Source organism: Chlorocebus sabaeus, chromosome 21 (assembly GCF_047675955.1).
Source record: "Chlorocebus sabaeus isolate Y175 chromosome 21, mChlSab1.0.hap1, whole genome shotgun sequence".
Classification (NCBI taxonomy): domain Eukaryota; kingdom Metazoa; phylum Chordata; class Mammalia; order Primates; family Cercopithecidae; genus Chlorocebus; species Chlorocebus sabaeus.
The window spans coordinates 80,236,138-80,253,799 of NC_132924.1; the positions used below are offsets into that span (position 1 = coordinate 80,236,138).

General features: G+C 37.3%; 1 protein-coding gene across 1 annotated transcript in view; it reads left to right on the top strand.

Moving 5' to 3' along the window:
- PRKAR2B (protein kinase cAMP-dependent type II regulatory subunit beta) overlaps positions 1-10,376 on the top strand; it is a 114,591-nt gene extending 104,215 nt beyond the window's left edge. Inside the window, exons 8-11 of the mRNA XM_007982525.3 lie at positions 1,839-1,913; positions 5,614-5,679; positions 5,816-5,954; positions 8,001-10,376. Coding sequence (XP_007980716.1) covers positions 1,839-1,913; positions 5,614-5,679; positions 5,816-5,954; positions 8,001-8,134 — 414 coding nt within the window. The 3' untranslated portion in view covers positions 8,135-10,376. The remainder of the gene's footprint in view (positions 1-1,838; positions 1,914-5,613; positions 5,680-5,815; positions 5,955-8,000) is intronic.
- Positions 10,377-17,662: the final 7,286 nt, after the last annotated feature.

The window sequence follows — 17,662 nt, forward strand, 5'->3', positions numbered from 1 at the left end:
TAACTTTACAGGGAGGCGTTCTCTAGATAGAAGATGTCCTCTCTGGCCTCTTCCTCTCAGTTGTCTTTGCTGTTTATTCCTCTTTTCTTCTCCTCTTAAAACTAGCATTCCAGGCCTCTGTCCTTGGCCTCTTCTCTTTTCAGGATACACTTATTCACTTGGTGAACATGTCAGATCCCATGGCCTTAAATACAGATGTCCCTTGACTTAGGCTGGGGTTACCTTATGAATAAACCTATTGTGAGTTGAAAATATCATAAATAGAAAATGTATTTAATACACGTAAACTACGGAACATTCTAGCTCAGCCTAGCCTACCTGAAATATGCTTAGGACACTCACATCAGCCTATAGTTGGGAACAGTCACCTGGCAGCACAGTGCACTGGAGAGCATGGGTTCATCTCATTGTGGTGAGGCTGGCTGGGTGTTGTGGCTGTCTGCCTGGCATTGTACTGCATATCACCTGGGAGAAGATGGAAACTCAAAATTAGAAGTATAGTTTCTATCACTTTCAAACAACTGGAAGGTTGAAAAATCATTAATTGAGCCATTGTAAGTCAGGGACCATCTGTACTGTCCATATATTGATGCTTCTTAAAATTGGTGTCACTGGGCAAGGCCCTTCCCTTGAAGGTCAGACTTACGTATCCAACTGCAAATACAAGATCCCCTCTCAGATGTCTAATAGACATCTCAGACTGAGTATGTCCGAAATCTACTCCTTTTCTCTCTCCCTGCAGATGGTAACATATCCTTCCAGTGTCTCAGGCCAGAAACCTTCGAGTTAGCACTGACTCATCTGAACCACCATCACCTCTTGCCTGGTTAATTGCAGAATAATCTTCTAAAATCCCTGGTTGTGGCCCTGCTCTGTTTAAGCTCCTCCTCACATGGCCTCTAAGGCTCTGCACAGTCTGTCCCGTTCCCCTGCCCATTTTCCCCAACCTCATTTCCTACTGCTCCACACTCATCATCTCTCTGTAGACACATCAGCTTCTTGCCACTTCTCAAACACACCTGTCCCACACCCACTTCAGGGTCTTCATACTTGCTGTCTGTCTGGAATGCCTTCCTACACGGCCGCAGGGCTCCTTCATTTCTTAGCCCAGATGTCGTCTCAATGAGACCAGCTCTTAGGTTTTTATCTTTGAAGGTAGAGACTTAACGAGAGAGAATAGGTTGTTGTTACTCTAAAATTCAGCTTCATTTTCCATACTTTATCATTAAATTAAATGCTTTTCTATTTCACTGTCATATTTGAAATATTTTGAGAGTAATTAAAGACAGGCATATATATGTACCCACAACGTCTTGTAAAATGGCAAGTGTCAAAACAGCTGTGCTTCTCCTTTTGAATGTCTCTGTTGGATTATCAGCTTACACCTGGTAGAAGTTTTGTCCATATCACGTAGTGCGTGGTAGACAGCTGATCTTTTCCAGCAGCATATTTCTTTAAATAAAAGTAGGTCAGGGATTGGAAATCCAGTGCCTTCAAAGCTAGGCAGGTAACACAGAGAAGAAAACCAAGCCAGGAAGGGACTTTGGCAGATTGGAGAACATGTATTTCATTAAAGAAACAGCTGCTATCCCACCATAATGTTATTGTTGCCATGTGGAAATATGGGTTATGTCATGCTGATTTTTCAAGAGAAGCTGGAGATCCAAATTTTATGAAAAATTTATTTTAAAATGCTGACTGATAATACAACAAACACATAACAACCTACACACTGCTCAATTTATCTGTCCTATAGGCTACCAGTTTTTTACTTCTTAAATAGATCAGCTTACCCAGTTAATTTGTTTCTATTTAATATTGTCTTTCTTTCTTTGTAGTTTTCTGAACGCCTGAAAGTAGTAGATGTCATAGGCACCAAAGTATACAACGATGGAGAACAAATCATTGCTCAGGTATGATATTTTGAAATCTAATTCAGTTTAGGGTTATTTTCCAAAAGGTTTGTGTAGTTGTAGATCTTGATAAACTTTTCATGTTTCTAAAACTAGTATGCAGTGATGATGGGTTAAATAAATATTACTTCTACCAAATGACCTGTTAAAAATGGTTTCATTTATAGTTATTATGCTATTGAATATTTTTATGTAATTAACTCTTAATGAATATGTATTAAACCATCAAATGATTTTCTGCATCATTGTAGTCATTTATAAGAGGAAAAAACAGGTGAATCTTCCTTGAGGACCCAGAAAGTACACTGGAAAATTCTATAGAGTTTTGCGTGATCATTTCATGATGAAACTTCCTGAGGCTGCTCCTTGATAAAAGTCACCAAGAAGGGAACACACTGCAACATATAATGTTTTGGCTTCCAAGCACTACATGTGGGTCAACATGTTATATAATCCCTAATACTTTTCTAAGATCCCAGCTGGAACCAATAATATTAGATACCTGGGTTGGAGTAGGGCTACTAAAAGTAGAATTTGTGAAGACTGTTCATAGGTGAAGCATGCAGATGATAGTACCTTGTTTCCTAGTTATATTTTTGAAGCACTGAGCAAATGATTAAAATGGATTTTTAGTAGATACTGTAATTTTTGTATCACAGCCTTATACTATTTTGTGCTCTTTATCTGAAATGCAGTCTCTTCCTTTATATGGGAAACAAGATTCAAGGTCTTTGAGACTGAGAAAAAGATAACTATTTTAGAAGACAAATGCATAAGTAAATCTTTCAATCAGCACCCCTCTCCCATTGCTGCGTATGTGTGTGTGTTACAGCAGTCAGGGATTGGGAAGAAATGGAGTCAAATAAAGTTAAAGTTCTACTATATAAATTGGTAAATAAAGCATAGAGCATGTTTTAAATGATTTTTAAAGGTTTTTATTTTGAAATAATTATAGATTCACAGGAAGTCGCAAAAATAGTTTTGAGAGGTCCCGTGTACTCTTCACCCAGTTTCTCCTAATGCATCTTGCATCACTATTAATAACAATATCAAAACTAGGAAAATGACATTGGCATAATTCACAGACCGTATTCAGTTTTCATCAGTTCTTAGGGCATGCTTTAAAAATAGTTAAAAATTACTCAGCAGTTAATAGACTTATTATGATTCAGAACACTCAAAAACTTAATATGAAGCTTTTATGAAAACCTGATATAAAAATAAGGGAAAGGACATATGCTATACTTAGGGTTTATTAAGGATATTTTTACATATTTGTTGTCTTTTAAGCATTTATAAATATACATATATACACACTATATTCTAAAAATCTAAATTCGACATTTATTTTTGTGATAGAATCAGATGCTAAACTTCTTGAATTTGTATTAAAGAGTTTTGAAATATTTTAAATTTTCAAAATTTAATTTCTCCAGAATCACTTTGAGAGGCTTAGAAAAGTCAGTGTCTGTATTATTATCTTCCATATTGTATTGTTTAATTCAGACTGCATCACTGGAGGTCTAGGCAGAGTTCATTAAGAAACAGAAACAAGAAAGAACAGATATTTGGGTAGAAATAGCAACACTTCTCTTTTAGAAGTCCTTCCAATGCCTTGAAATGGAATGTCAGTAGGCTAGCATGTCAGAGTTTGGTCCTCAGTTGACTGTAGTGAAAATGTCAAGGCCCACATCTGCTGCTTCCGGCTCCATCTGGGTGCTTTCTGCTCTTTGCAAGTTGACGGGTTATCTTGGGTCACCATGCCAATGCTTGCAATGTTAGGATGACGCAGGGTGCACGTCTTGGCACTTCCTAAGGAGCTCAGGATCCGCAGATATGTTTCTGCCAACTAAGGGGATGCTGCTGGCGTACACAGCAGTGTTGCCATTTCCAACTATGTATGCTGTTATCTAGGCTGAAATTTGGGTGAAATTCTTACCCCAGTGTTATTTGTCACATTTTCTTGGTTTTTAGCAGAAATACGGTGGTAGGGAATATATTATTTCAGGGCCAAGCACAGTGGCTCATGCCTGTAATCCTGGCACTTTGGGAGGCTGAGGCAGGTGGATCACATCGAGGTCAGGAGTTCGAGACCAACCTGACCAACATGGTGAAACCCCATCTCTAATAAAAATACAAAAAAAAAAAAAAAAAATACGGGTTCTAGATCCCTGAGGAATTGCCACACTGTCCTGCAAATTGGTTGAACCAATCTGCATTCCCACCAACAGTGCAAAAGCGTTCCTAGTTCTCCACAGCCTCACCAGCATCTATTGTTGCTTGACTTTTTAATAATTGCCATTCTGACTGGTGTGAGATGGTATCTCATTATGGTTTTGATTTGCATTTCTCTAATGATCAGTGATGTTGAACTTTTTTTCATATGTTTTTTGGCCACATAAATGTCTTCTTTTGAGAAGTGTCTGTTCATATCCTTTGCCCACTTTTTGATGGCAGAAATACCATTTGACCCACAAATCCCATTACTGGGTATATACCCAAAGGAATATAAATCATTGTGCTATAAAGACACATGCACACATATGTTTATTGCAGCACTGTTTACAATAGCAAAGATACGGAACCAACCCAAATGCCCATCAGTGATAGGCTGGATAAAGAAAATGTGGTACATATACACCATGGAATACTGTGCAGCCATAAAAAGGAATGTGATCATGTCCTTTGCAGGGACATGCATGAAAATGGAAGCCATCATTCTCAGCAAACTAACACGGGAATAGAAAACCAAACACTGAATGTTCTCACTCATAGGTGGCAGCTGAGCAATGAGAACACATGGAAACAGGGAGGGGAACATCACACACTGTGGCCTGTCACGGGGTGGGGAGTGAAGGTAGGGAGAGTATTAGGACAGATACCTAATTCATGCGGGGCTGGCCTTAAAACCAAATGACAGGTTGATAGGTACAGCAAACCGCCATGGCACATGTATACCTGTGTAACAGACCTGCATGTTCTGCACATGTATCCCGGAATTTAAAGTAAAATTTTTAAAAAAGGAAAAAAAAATTAGCTGGGATGACAAGGGTGTGGTAGCACACGCTTGTCATCCCAGCTACTTCGGAGGGTGAGGCAGGAGAGTCACCCGAATCCAGGAGGTGGAGGCTGCAGTGAGCTGAGATTACACCACTGCACTCCAGCCTGGGTGACAGAGCAAGACTCCATCTCGGGGGGAAAAAAGTATTATTTCAAATAATTTTACAAATGAAATCATTACTACATAATTGTCCATCAAAACCTCTTGATTTAGGGCCGGGTGCGGTAGCTCACGCCTGTAATCTCAGCACTTTGGGAGGCCGAGGCGGGCAGATCACGAGGTCAAGAGATTGAGACTATCCTGGCTAACACAGTGAAACCCCGTCTCTACTAAAAATACAAATAAAGTAGCCGAATGTGGTGGCGGGTGCCTGTAGTCTCAGCTATTCGGGAGGCTGAGGCAGGAGAATGGTGTGAACCCGAGAGATGGAGCTTGCTTCAGCCTGGGCGACAAAGCGAGACTCTGTGTCAAAAAAAAAACCTCTTGATTTAGAAACTGAGATAGCCTGTTTCCATAGGATTTCACTTTTCAGGTCAATATCTGTACTTTGGCGTTGGATCAATTTTAGTGATATGAAAGGTAACAAGATTGTTGTCAGTTAATTTGCATTTTCACCGTCTATTTTTGTTATTCTGATAGGGAGATTCGGCTGATTCTTTTTTCATTGTAGAATCTGGAGAAGTGAAAATTACTATGAAAAGAAAGGTAAGCATTGTAGGTCCTCAAAGCCTACATACTGTTAGCAAGGAGCACAACAGATTTACTTTTTGATGTTTAGACTGAGGTTAATTTTATTTTTCATAAGCCGAGGAAAAGCTCATCTTTTTAATTGCCTTGTCAGGGTAAATCAGAAGTGGAAGAGAATGGTGCAGTAGAAATCGCTCGATGTTCGCGGGGACAGTACTTTGGAGAGCTTGCCCTGGTAACTAACAAACCTCGAGCAGCTTCTGCGCACGCCATCGGAACTGTCAAATGTTTAGGTAGGGATTGCAACAGTGGGCGTGCTTCTCCTGGTTGAACTTGTGTCTGCATTTTATGTATTCATGTTGAATGAATCATTTTATTGGGTTCACAGGTTTTGTGGTCCCCACAAAAGGTAACAAGATTAGGACTTGTTGCCTTACAAAATTAATTTGTGGAAGCCATTTTTTCTTTGAAATTTTTACATCCAGGTACATTTTGCTCGTTTGTGTATATATGAAATAACATCTCATATTTGTCATTAAAATAAGAATTCCAAGTACCACGTTTTATATGGAATCTCTCAAATAAGCAACATGTGCTATGTTCCTCAAAAGAGAAGGCTAAGGTACTATTTTTATAAAGTCCATTATTAAGATCTGCGGGGAATGCTGAGATGCTGGGAGAATCCTTACTCATTAGAGTACTGGGAAACAAAGGTTCACGTTTGTCAAAGCACAGTCAAATGTTCTTTGCTGGTCAGTCGTTATTACTATTTTACCAGAGTAGCTTGGCAGAAATGCCGTCTTCAGGTGCAGACATCTGTATATATCTGAGATTGTATATCTGAGAAATCACTTACTTTGGTAAGAAAATATAGTTCAGGAGGTGGCAATATGGTGAATATTTTAAGAAAATTGATCCCACAGTAATTACCCTCTCTGTGCTTTTCATCCATAATTCAATAGAATAAACTTAGTTTTAATGTTTTCAAGATTTGCAAGGATCCTTAGAATTAACTTCTTAGAGAAGTCATTCTTTAAAAGGTTTTAAATAAGTATAATATTAATCAAGTGTTAAATTTGGACGGAAGAGAAGACAATTAGAAACTGACAGGTAATTTCCCTAAGTAGAGCTATTAGAAAGAGTAAAGGTGAGGTGAGTGAAATTCTGTTAATTTTTTTCAATAATAGATTATTATATTCACATCAAAGAAAACCTGAGATACAGAAAATGTAGGAAAAAACATACCACCGCCACTCAGTGATTTCTGCTATTATAATTTCTTCTTGTCCTTTTTGTGTGGGCTTCCAGTTGTTAAACAGTTTTCCAAACAACTTTTAAAGTTCACTATGCTTAGGAATGTTCTTATTTTGTTACACCAAATTTTAAAATTCTTTTAGGTAAATATATACATGATAAATTAATCATTCCTCACTGGTAAATACTTTGAAGGTTTTGGCTCCAACGTTTTGGTGGGGACCAATTTTTTTGTGCATAGAAGGCTTTTCTGTATTATAGGAGTTTTCCTTAGAAATGATTTTCAGGAGTGGGCTTTTAAAAAATTAACTTCTGACACATATTTGCCAGATTACTTTTATTTGTACTAATTTACATGCTACTAGCAGTGCCATAATGCCCATTCACCCTATTCTTGTCAACATTGCCTTTTTTTATCTTTGCTAATTTAAAAGGCGAAGAAGATATATTTTAATTTGTACTTTTATATGTAGAGTATGTCATATTTTCTATCTATATATTACAAATCCAGTTTTAAGATCCAGGAGACAGGCAAGCAAAGTGATATCTAGCATGTACTTATAGAAGTAAACAGAAGCATTATGTCAGCTGCCATTTTTGGATTGCATAGGGATCCAAATTTGTATGGGGAGCAAAAATTACCAAAGTTAACACCTGGCCTTCACAACATGGCATTTTAAACCCTGAGAAGGGAACACAGGATAGAAAACACTCCTGTGCCATCTTTGAGGAGTACACATTGCTAAGGTGGAGACAGCATATTTATTTTTTAAAATTCTAAGGTCTTTCCATGATAGTCCCTCATTCTTTTCTCAGCTTGGACCAGGAACCTCCCACCAACTTAGCATTGCTCATCATATTGCCAAGGGACTGCAGAGTGTGGCCCTGGCTGCGTCCTTTTTCAAGTGGAACATTTTTGTCATTATGCTTTTTCTTGTATTTTATAGTATTTACCTAAAATATCATTGTATTATTGATATATATGGAATGCATTGTATATGACTTAGAAATAATTGTAATGACTTAGAAATTCTGCAGATTTGCAAAGAATGTTCTTAAAAAAAAAAAATCTTCTCTTTTCTTAGCAATGGATGTGCAAGCATTTGAAAGGCTTCTGGGACCCTGCATGGAAATTATGAAAAGGAACATCGCTACCTATGAAGAACAATTAGTTGCCCTGTTTGGAACAAACATGGATATTGTTGAACCCACTGCATGAAGCAAAAGTATGGAGCAAGACCTATAGTGACAAAATTACACAGTAGTGGTTAGTCCACTGAGAATGTGTTTGTGTAGATGCCAAGCATTTTCTGTGATTTCAGGTTTTCTCCTTTTTTTTACATTTACAACGTATCAATAAACAGTAGTGATTTAATAGTCAATAGGCTTTAACATCACTTCCTAAAGAGTAGTTCAGAAAAAAATCAACATACTGATAAAATGACTTTGTATTCCACAAAATTATGACCGAAAGGTTTATTAAAATGATTGTAATATATAGAAAGTATCTGTGTTTAAGAAGATAATTAAAGGATGTTATAGGCTATATGTGTTTTACTTACTCAAACTGAGATATTAGTGACTATCCCCATGTAAGAGGGCACTTGGCAATTAAACATGCTACACAGCATGGCATCACATTTTTTTTTTTTTTTATAACTCGTTATACACAGTAACATTTTAATCATTTTTGTTTTAAAGTTTTCTAGCTTGATAAGTTATGTGCTGGCCTTGGCCTATTGGTGAAATGGTATAAAATATCATATGCAATTTTAAAACTTTTTATATTTTTGCAATAAAGTACATTTTGACTTCGTTGGCATAATGTCAGTAACCTACATATTCCAGTGGGTTTATGGACAGGCAATTTAGTCATTATGATAATAAGGAAAAGAGTCTTTTAGATGAGAGATCATTAACGCATTTTTCCCTCATCAAGCATATATCTGCTTCCTCTTTTTATTTTGCAATTCTCCATATTCTATATCTTTAAAAATTTGGGCCGGGCGCAGTGGCTCACGCCTGTAATCCCAGCACTTTGGGAGGCTGAGGCGGGCGGACCATGAGGTCAGGAGATTGAGACCATCCTGGCTAACACAGTGAAACCCCGTCTCTACTAAAAATACAAAATAATTAGCCAGGCATGGTGGCGGGCGCTTGTAGTCCTAGCTACTCGGGAGACTGAGGCAGGAGAATGGCGTGAACCTGGGAGGCGGAGCTTGCAGTGAGCTGAGATCGCGCCACTGCACTCCAGCCTGGGCGACGGAGTGAGACTCCGTCTCAAAAAAAAAATTTTGATCTTGACATTTAATGTCACAAAGTTTTTTTTAAAAAAGTGATTTAAACTTAAGATCCGACATGTTTTATATTCTTTAAGATCTTACACCTAAAAAATCTCTCCTGTCCTAAAAATAATTTGGGATCCTTATCAGCATGCCCACAGTTTATTTCTTTGTTCTTCACTAGGCCTACACAATACAGTTCTTTGTAGACATCTGTTCCCTTGGGTTTCTGTTCTTCCTTAGGATGGTTGCCAACCCACAGTCTCATTGATCAGCAGCCAATATGGTTTGTTTTTTGTTTTTAATTGTTAGAAACATCCTCTAGAGTAATAGAAACAAATTTTTATGAGCATAACCCTATTTAAAGACAAAATGAATATCTGCCCTTACCAGATATACAATTAGGCCTTGCCATTGCTTTAATGTACACTCATAGTTGAAATTAGTGCAGGATTAACTCAGATGTACTAGATTTTCATTGTTCATTGATATGCTCAGTATGCTGCCAGATAAGATGAATTTAATTATATTCAACCAAAGCAATATACTCTTACATGATTTCTAGGCCCCATGACCCAGTATCTAGAGACATTAATTCTAACCAGTTGTTTGCTTTTAAATGAGTGATTTCATTTTGGGAAACAGGTTTCAAATGAATATATATACATGGGTAAAATTACTCTGTGCTAGTGTAGTCTTATTAGAGAATGTTTATGGTCCCACTTGTATATGAAAATGTGGTTAGAATGTTAATTGGATAATGTATATATAAGAAGTTAAAGTATGTAAAGTATAACTTCAGCCACATTTTTAGAACACTGTTTAACATTTTTGCAAAACCTTCTTGTAGGAAAAGAGAGCTCTCTACAGGAAGATAACTTGTTTTATATTTCAGATTTTATTTTAAAAGCCGTGTCTGTTAAACAAGAAAAAACACAAAAGAACTCCAGATTCCTGGTTCATCATTCTGTATTCTTACTCACTTTTTCAAGTTACCTATTTTGTTGCATAAACTAATTGTTAACTATTCATGGAACAGCAAATGCCTGTTTAATAAAGAACTTTGACCAAGGCTATAAATGCCACTTACATTATTTTCAGTATTGTTGGTTATATTTAAATTTTCCTTATAATAAAGCACACTTTTATAATAAAATACATGAATTATTGTTTTTCATACTTTTTTGCTTGTTTCTTTAAACTTTTCTGACTTGCATAATGCATAATTCATTGAAAAGCATGATAGAAAAGTGGCATGTGGAAGCTAACCCCCAGGGCATAACATAGTAAGAAAGTATGGTTCTGTATGGCAATAGGTTTTTAAAATTATTAGCTATTCGTCATGTGTGGGAGAAATAATTGTGGTGTGTTGCAGATTTATTTGGCCATTTAGAATAACCAAATAAATCTGGCTAACTAGGAATTTGTGTAAAATTATCTAATTAAAACAGCTCAAGTTTGACTTGTGGATGTCATTATTTAATTACTAATCAACACTCCTTACTATGTGAGAATTCTCTGTTGACCATTCAAGGACAGAGCCTCCTGTGTATCATGTGGGGCTAAGGAAAGGGGTGAGGACTTTTTCCCCAAGAGTGACGGTGCTTTCCCTTGTTTTAAATAAAGATGTGTGTGTATGTGTGTTTGTTGTTTTCTGCATATCCATATGAACTAGGGATTAGTGCAGATATTTTAACATATACATTACCTGTGACACAACTTAGGTGAATGTATACGTGTTACCATTAGGATTAGTATTATAAACTCTGGCTAAATGCCATTTAAAATGCTTAAAGAGGCTGGGCACGGTAGCTCATCCCTGTAATCCCAGCACTTTGGGGAGGCTGAGGCAGGAGGATCATGAGGTCAAGAGATCAAGACCATGCTGGCCAATATAGTGAAACCCCATCTTTACTAAAAATACAAAAATTAGCTGGGCGTGGTGGCATGCGCCTGTAGTCCCAGCTACTTGGGAGGCTGAGGCAGGAGAATCGCTTGAACCTGGGAGGCGTAAGTTGGAGTGAGCCGAGATTGTGCCGCTGCATTCCAGCCTGGCGACAGAGCGAGACTCCATCTATAAAGCAAACAAACAAGCTTAAAAATTATTCAAGTGAAATGGCATGAAGCAAGGGACTTTGGATTTTATTGAAACGCAAGATTTAAAAACATGCTGTGTTCTTTCCCTTTCCAAAGCACCTTTAAAGATATTGATAGAATTTTTCCTTTCTCAAAAAGCGTCGTAACAAGGATGAGATGACCTTTGGCATTCTCAAGGAAAATTAATACTGTGTAGGCCTCAAGAGGTGAGTCATATATCTGGATTAAGGCAGAGCTTTGTTAAATTGCTGAACGGGATTCTATTAAAAAAAATTACTACCTAAGAGAAATAGAGTTTATAAGGAATGCTATCTTCTAAAATTTAGTGTTTGGTACAGCCTGATGCCAGGTATCAGAAAGAATTTTGACAAAAAGGAAAAATTGGAATGAGTTGAGACAATCTTACCTGTTCTAGAATACTTTTAAAGGCAGCAAAACTGGATAAACTGAATAGACTATAGAGTTGTTCAATGTGTATACCTAGGGACAATCAATGACCTCACTAAAGTCATTTACTTTGTGAGTTGATGGCAGAACTCGTGGAAAATTGAGATCTATTGATTCCTCATCCAATTCATGGCCTCATATATTTTCCCAAATAATGTTAATGAGCCTAGCATATAAATTGGTATATAGTTTCCAATGCAGAGAATAAGATTATTTTGAGAGGAAAACTTTTGATTTGACCGACAGATCTGGGTCTTTCTTTACCTTTTTATGCTCCAAATTTATAAATCTAAAATTGCCTAGAAAATCCTGAAGAAGTATGTATCACATATATAGGAAGATGTGGTGATATCTGATAGGGAGGTAATGTCTACATCACAAAAATGAATGCTACCTACCAAAGAGGTGGTTTTCCCAGATTTTGATTTAACCATAGCCTGAGTCTCATCATTTTTCCAAATATAAAAAATGCTAATACAAAATGTATATACATTAAATCATGTCAATCATTATAATTGATTATAACTGATTATAATCATCATAATCAATTATAACTGATTCATTATAGCATATAAATGCATTTTTTACTGTCACTGGAAAACAGAAAATGACCTTTTTTTCAGGCACAAGGGAGAGTTTTCTGTGGCTCTTGACTGTAACAACCCAGACATGAAACCCTAAATATTTTCTATTTAACTTGGAAAAAAAGGTTACAAAGTAGACCCTTGAATGAGTTTATGAACAGGAAATATGACCAGTTAAAATCTTAAGTTGCTATTGATGACTGGTTTTCCATCTTGGTCCTAACTGGAAATCTTCCTAGATCTTGCTGAGGAACAAAAGAATAAACTGCATCCCTGAAACTTCATCACCTCTCTTAGGCCAAGGGCTGACATTTAATACAAGTGTACTTCCTTTACATAATGACTATGTTCTTGAAGTATATACAAATGACATTTTTTAAAAGCCAAGTAATAGTTTTAAGAAAAGTGCACACTATAAAGACATCTTTGGCAAATCTATTTTCTCATAATTGCTCTTTAAAGCTGAACTTAAATATCCTCAACATTTTTATTACTTATATACTGTATAACTTGAAGGAGTTGAAGTGTTAATTAGGTTGGTGCAAAAGTAATTGTGGTTTTTGCCTTTTTTTTAATGGTAAAAATGGCAAATATCACTATTACTTTTGCACCAACCCAATACTTTGTTTGCCTTTTAGTGACTGACACTGTGAGGGAAACAAAAATGAATAATAGTGCTTATCATATAAACATAGCTGGAAGATGGCTCAAATAATAACAATGACTACATAGAGGAAGTGACAGTTAAAGTGCATGCAAGTTATTCAACAAAGTCGAATATTCAGACCAGCATCCTATATATAGTGCTATGCTATGCTGTATATGAGAAAATTCATGCTGCTTGTCTCCCCTAACTTTTCATGTTTCACAGGTATGTATTTTTTTGATTGCTTATTATGGACCAGACAAAAGCACATGAGATGGGGACTGATAAGGAAAGAGAGAATGTAAATGTGGAGGGGAGACAAATGTAAGCAATAATATTCAGTTTAGCCCAGTGTGATAAAAGCGATGTGTGTACTATTCCTACAATTTTTTTTTCTTTGAGACAGAGTCTGGCTTTGTCAGCCAGGCTGGAGTGCAATGGTGAGATCTCGGTTCTCTGAAATCGCCTCCCGGGTTCAAGCGTTTCTCCTGCCTCAGCCTCCCGAGTAGCTGGGACTACAGGCGCGTGCCACCACGCCCAGCTAATTTTTGTATTTTTAGTAGAGATGGGGTTTCACCATTTTGGCCAGGATGGTTTCGATCTCTTGACCTTGTGATCTGCCCGCCTCGGCCTCCCAAAGTGCTGGGATTACAGGCGTGAGCCACCGTGCCCGGCCCTATTCCTATAATTTTAGTTGCTCTTTATCCGACTTAATTGTACTTAAAATGAGGTACTTTTTGCTAGCAACTAAACATAGAGAAGGGCCTAGGATACCAAATAGATAGGAGTAGAAAATATTATGTGAGAATTTGTGTTAAATAGTTCAGATAACAGTAATGATCTCTAGAAAACTTGCAAGACATGAGAAGAGTCATTTGAGCTTGATTTTATACATTGAGAGTGAGATGAAATAGAATTGTTGCCTTCTCTAAATACATTTTCATTTATACCAAATTAGACTTGATAAAAACTTTTTGAGAAAAATTGGGATAAAAAAATGAGTAGTCCTCTCTATGTCCTGAGGATACTCAGGTTTATTTCTCTAGACTTGGCGTTCCTAAATGCCAGATGAATATATTCAGCTGCCTAAGGACCTCTAGACTCAGATTTCTTGCCTGCACAGATGCTCATCACCTGAGGTTGAACCTATCCTTTTCCTTCCTCCCAGTCCCCAAATCTGCTATCCTCTCCAGCATTCCCTTAGTCAATAACATCAGCATAACCACCCTTCCCCAACATACTGCAATTACCCAAGCCAGAGACACAATCATTTTGATTCTTCCATCTTACGTTGATTTTTCTTCCTAATGTGGTTATAGTGTTAAGACAGTAGCTTATCAGCCACTGAAGAAAGGTCTTGCTTTCTGGTCATCGGAGCAAAATCTAAACTTGAGTTGTATCAAGAACTACAGGAACAGGAGATGACTCAGTTCTAAAACGGCCATCATCAGCTCCCGCAGATTTCATTATAACTTGCCTGAATTACCTGAGTACTTTGAACTAATTAGAAAATTAACTCATTTTAAAGGATAGTAAGGTATATGGAAGGATATTTGTTTGAGTTTAAATTTGCAAGATGCTATCTGAAAACTTTGAGAAGTACTTACTTACACCATACATGTGTTTCTCTATTTAGTAGTTCTTCATGTGATTTCATTTGTTTACCTTTTGACAATTCAAAGTGATTATTTTCAATATCAGGCAATGCATGTACTTGAACTTCTGTTTAGTTCAACAAAGCAGTCATTGGTGTGTCAAATATGGTGGAATCAGGGAAATACATTATTTCACTCCTAAATAGGATTTATCTTTTTTTTTCTTCTGTTTTTTACTATCTCTAACAAATTAGAACTTGATATTTAAGATAACAGAAGTAACTTCACAAACTGCTGGAAAGACATTTTGAGTTCACAGTTTCTTGACATATTTTTGCATACATTTTATGTGTGTACATATGTGTATAGATAATTGTGATTGTACCAATCAAGAAGAGGTGTTATTTAAAGAAACTGATTTTTTAATGTCAATTTTATCATGGAAACATCTGAAGGATAGTTAAAAACTGTGATTATATCTGTTTTAGTCTGAGAGTATAATTTGAACATGTAAAAATTTCCAAGGAGATCCTACTAGTTTTGTACTTTGATCTTTCTTCTGGCTTATAAGTTGGCTAGTTTTATTGGTCACTCAATTAATGATGAGGTCCCTGTTAAATACACATAAGGTACTAATGTGGTCATTTAGCCCCCCAGGGAAGTCAGAAGATTGGACTAATTGTCCACTTAAAGGTGTAGCGAATTCTAATACTAGTATTTAATCAGTTGTGACTAAACTATCTAAATTTAACTCATATTAAAGACTTGGACAAAAATGAGAAAAAGTATGCAAAAAATGTTTTCTGTCTTTTTATTCTCAATAATTGGCACCATGGTAAAAAAAATGGAACTAAATGTTTCTGAATGAATGGAAAAGGCTTTATAGAGCTATTAAAGGATAAATTATTATTTGTAATATATTGTACAATATCTGGATCTAAAGTTGAATTTTTTTTCCCATCTCCAGTGTTCCCCAATAAAAGAATATCACCACTAAGGCTTTTGGTAAAAACTTTAAAATAGTTTAACTTTTAAAAATAAGGCTTAGCTGAAAGCAGATCTCACAGTCTGTGTACTGGAGAGGGTAAAGCAGTATCTCAATCTCTTGCCAGCTTTTTTTTTTTTTTTTTTTTTAAAGAGAAAAGCTTTTTAGTTTCCTAGAAGGAGTTAGACATAAATATCTCAAAACAATTTTAAATAATTAGGTGAACTTCACAGATTTTTCTTTTTTGCAAGAAAAAAGAATTTATATTTTCAATTCTAGTACACGATGACCCTCCATTGTTTAAAAAAAAAAAAAAAGGAAGAAAAGCATACACAAAGTAGCTGAGACATTCATTTCTTTGAGTCACTAATAATTTCTGAAAGATGGTAAATTCAAATCCTGTCCTTTTTCCTCAGGGAAAGAATTAAGCATTCTGTTGGCTCTCCTCTGAATTAATAAAAAATAGAATGTTTTATTACTATTTGTGAATACAGAAAGTAAATATTTGATCACATGGGAGGACTACTTTATCCATAATTTCACTTCAGGGATTCAAATGGGGAATCCTCAAGAATTTTAAACTCGATTTCAACATATAGGGGGTTATTTTGGATTTCTTGATTTGTTATGCGGCTTTCAGGTATATTTAAAAATCCAAGAAATGCAGGAGGTTTTAAAGAAATAACTAGCTGTGATTTCTGGCTCTGTCCAAAAGTTTGCTTTTACAGATTTCTTACTAATGTAGGTTTTCCTCATCTTAATTCTAAGCATATATGTGATCTAAAATTATAAAATCTAAAGCACAATTTAAATGATTAAACGCTAAAGGTTCAAAGGGGGGAAGAGCTTAATAATGCCTTTGTAATGTGAATGGTAAAGACACCAATTATTGACTAGATGCAGCCGACTGAATGGACAGCCATGTTTAAAGTGAAGGTAACTATAAAGCCGGGAAGCGTCTCTGGTGAGTCAGAGAATTCGTAACTTGAGGAACTCCTAGTGGAAATGAAGTGGAAAGACAGTTTCTTTCATCAATGAGAAAACGTCTAGGAGAAGAGGTTTAACAAAACTCACCAGAGAAACTTACTGATAATGATTCGCAAATTAAATCAGTTTACGTCATACATTATGCCCCTCTGTATTACGTTAACCAACAAGCATACCAATCAACATGGAAAATACCGCTTTAACTTGCCTCAATTTCGTAAACGCCCGCCCCCGCTCCCACCGCCGCTTCGTAAATTCTCTAGACCCCGAGCTTCTCGCTTGCTTACAGTCCATTCCCCAGCCTCACTCTTCCTGGCTCTTAGCTGGCGTTCAACAAATCTTAGGTGAACTGAACAGAGCTGACAAGGCAATCTTAAGTTGCTGTCCTGGGAGTGGTGAGGCAAGGCACAGGAGAAAGGACTTCTAGTTCTTCCCACTGCCAGTGGAGCCCCTAGCATCACTTTCGGCCCCTTCGTGCCTGGGACCGTGATTTGTGGGTGACCAAGTCCCTCGCAAGCCTGCAGTACTTCCGCTGGTGCAGTCATCTCCTTCCCCTCGCACTAAAACAATACCCTGGCCTCCTGCCAAACTCGTGAGCAGCGAGCAACTCTGGCTGCTTATGGCCCGGATTGGGTACTGCAAGAGGCTTGGGCCGCTGTAAGTGTTAGCAGAGGCCCGGAGGAAGAGAAGAGGCCCAAGCTTTAAAACACTCCCTTCCTCCGCCCCCTCCCTTTTGTCCCAGACACCAAAACAAACGAGCTGATACACGTGTCCCTATGACTCTTGTTTACTATCAAGACTGCGCTGTGCGAGCGCCTCTGGGATATGTAGTTCAGCTCTTCCCCGGCCAGCAGCCTCCCACAGCCAAGGACCAAGGCTTGAGACTACGAACCCACAATCCATTTCGGGGACAAAGTTTGGCTCGGGTCCCCGGACTCTCGGCAGTAGTCCAATCCAAAGCACTTACTCTTGTGATTGACACGCCGTCTTCTCCAGTAAACACAACACAAAAGTCAATACATGCCCGCCCCCCGAGACGGACCACGGTACCACCCAATGGGAAAGGGGAACAACCGAATGGCAGTTCTGCAGTCCAATAAGAGGGCGAAAGAGCTGGGCGGGTG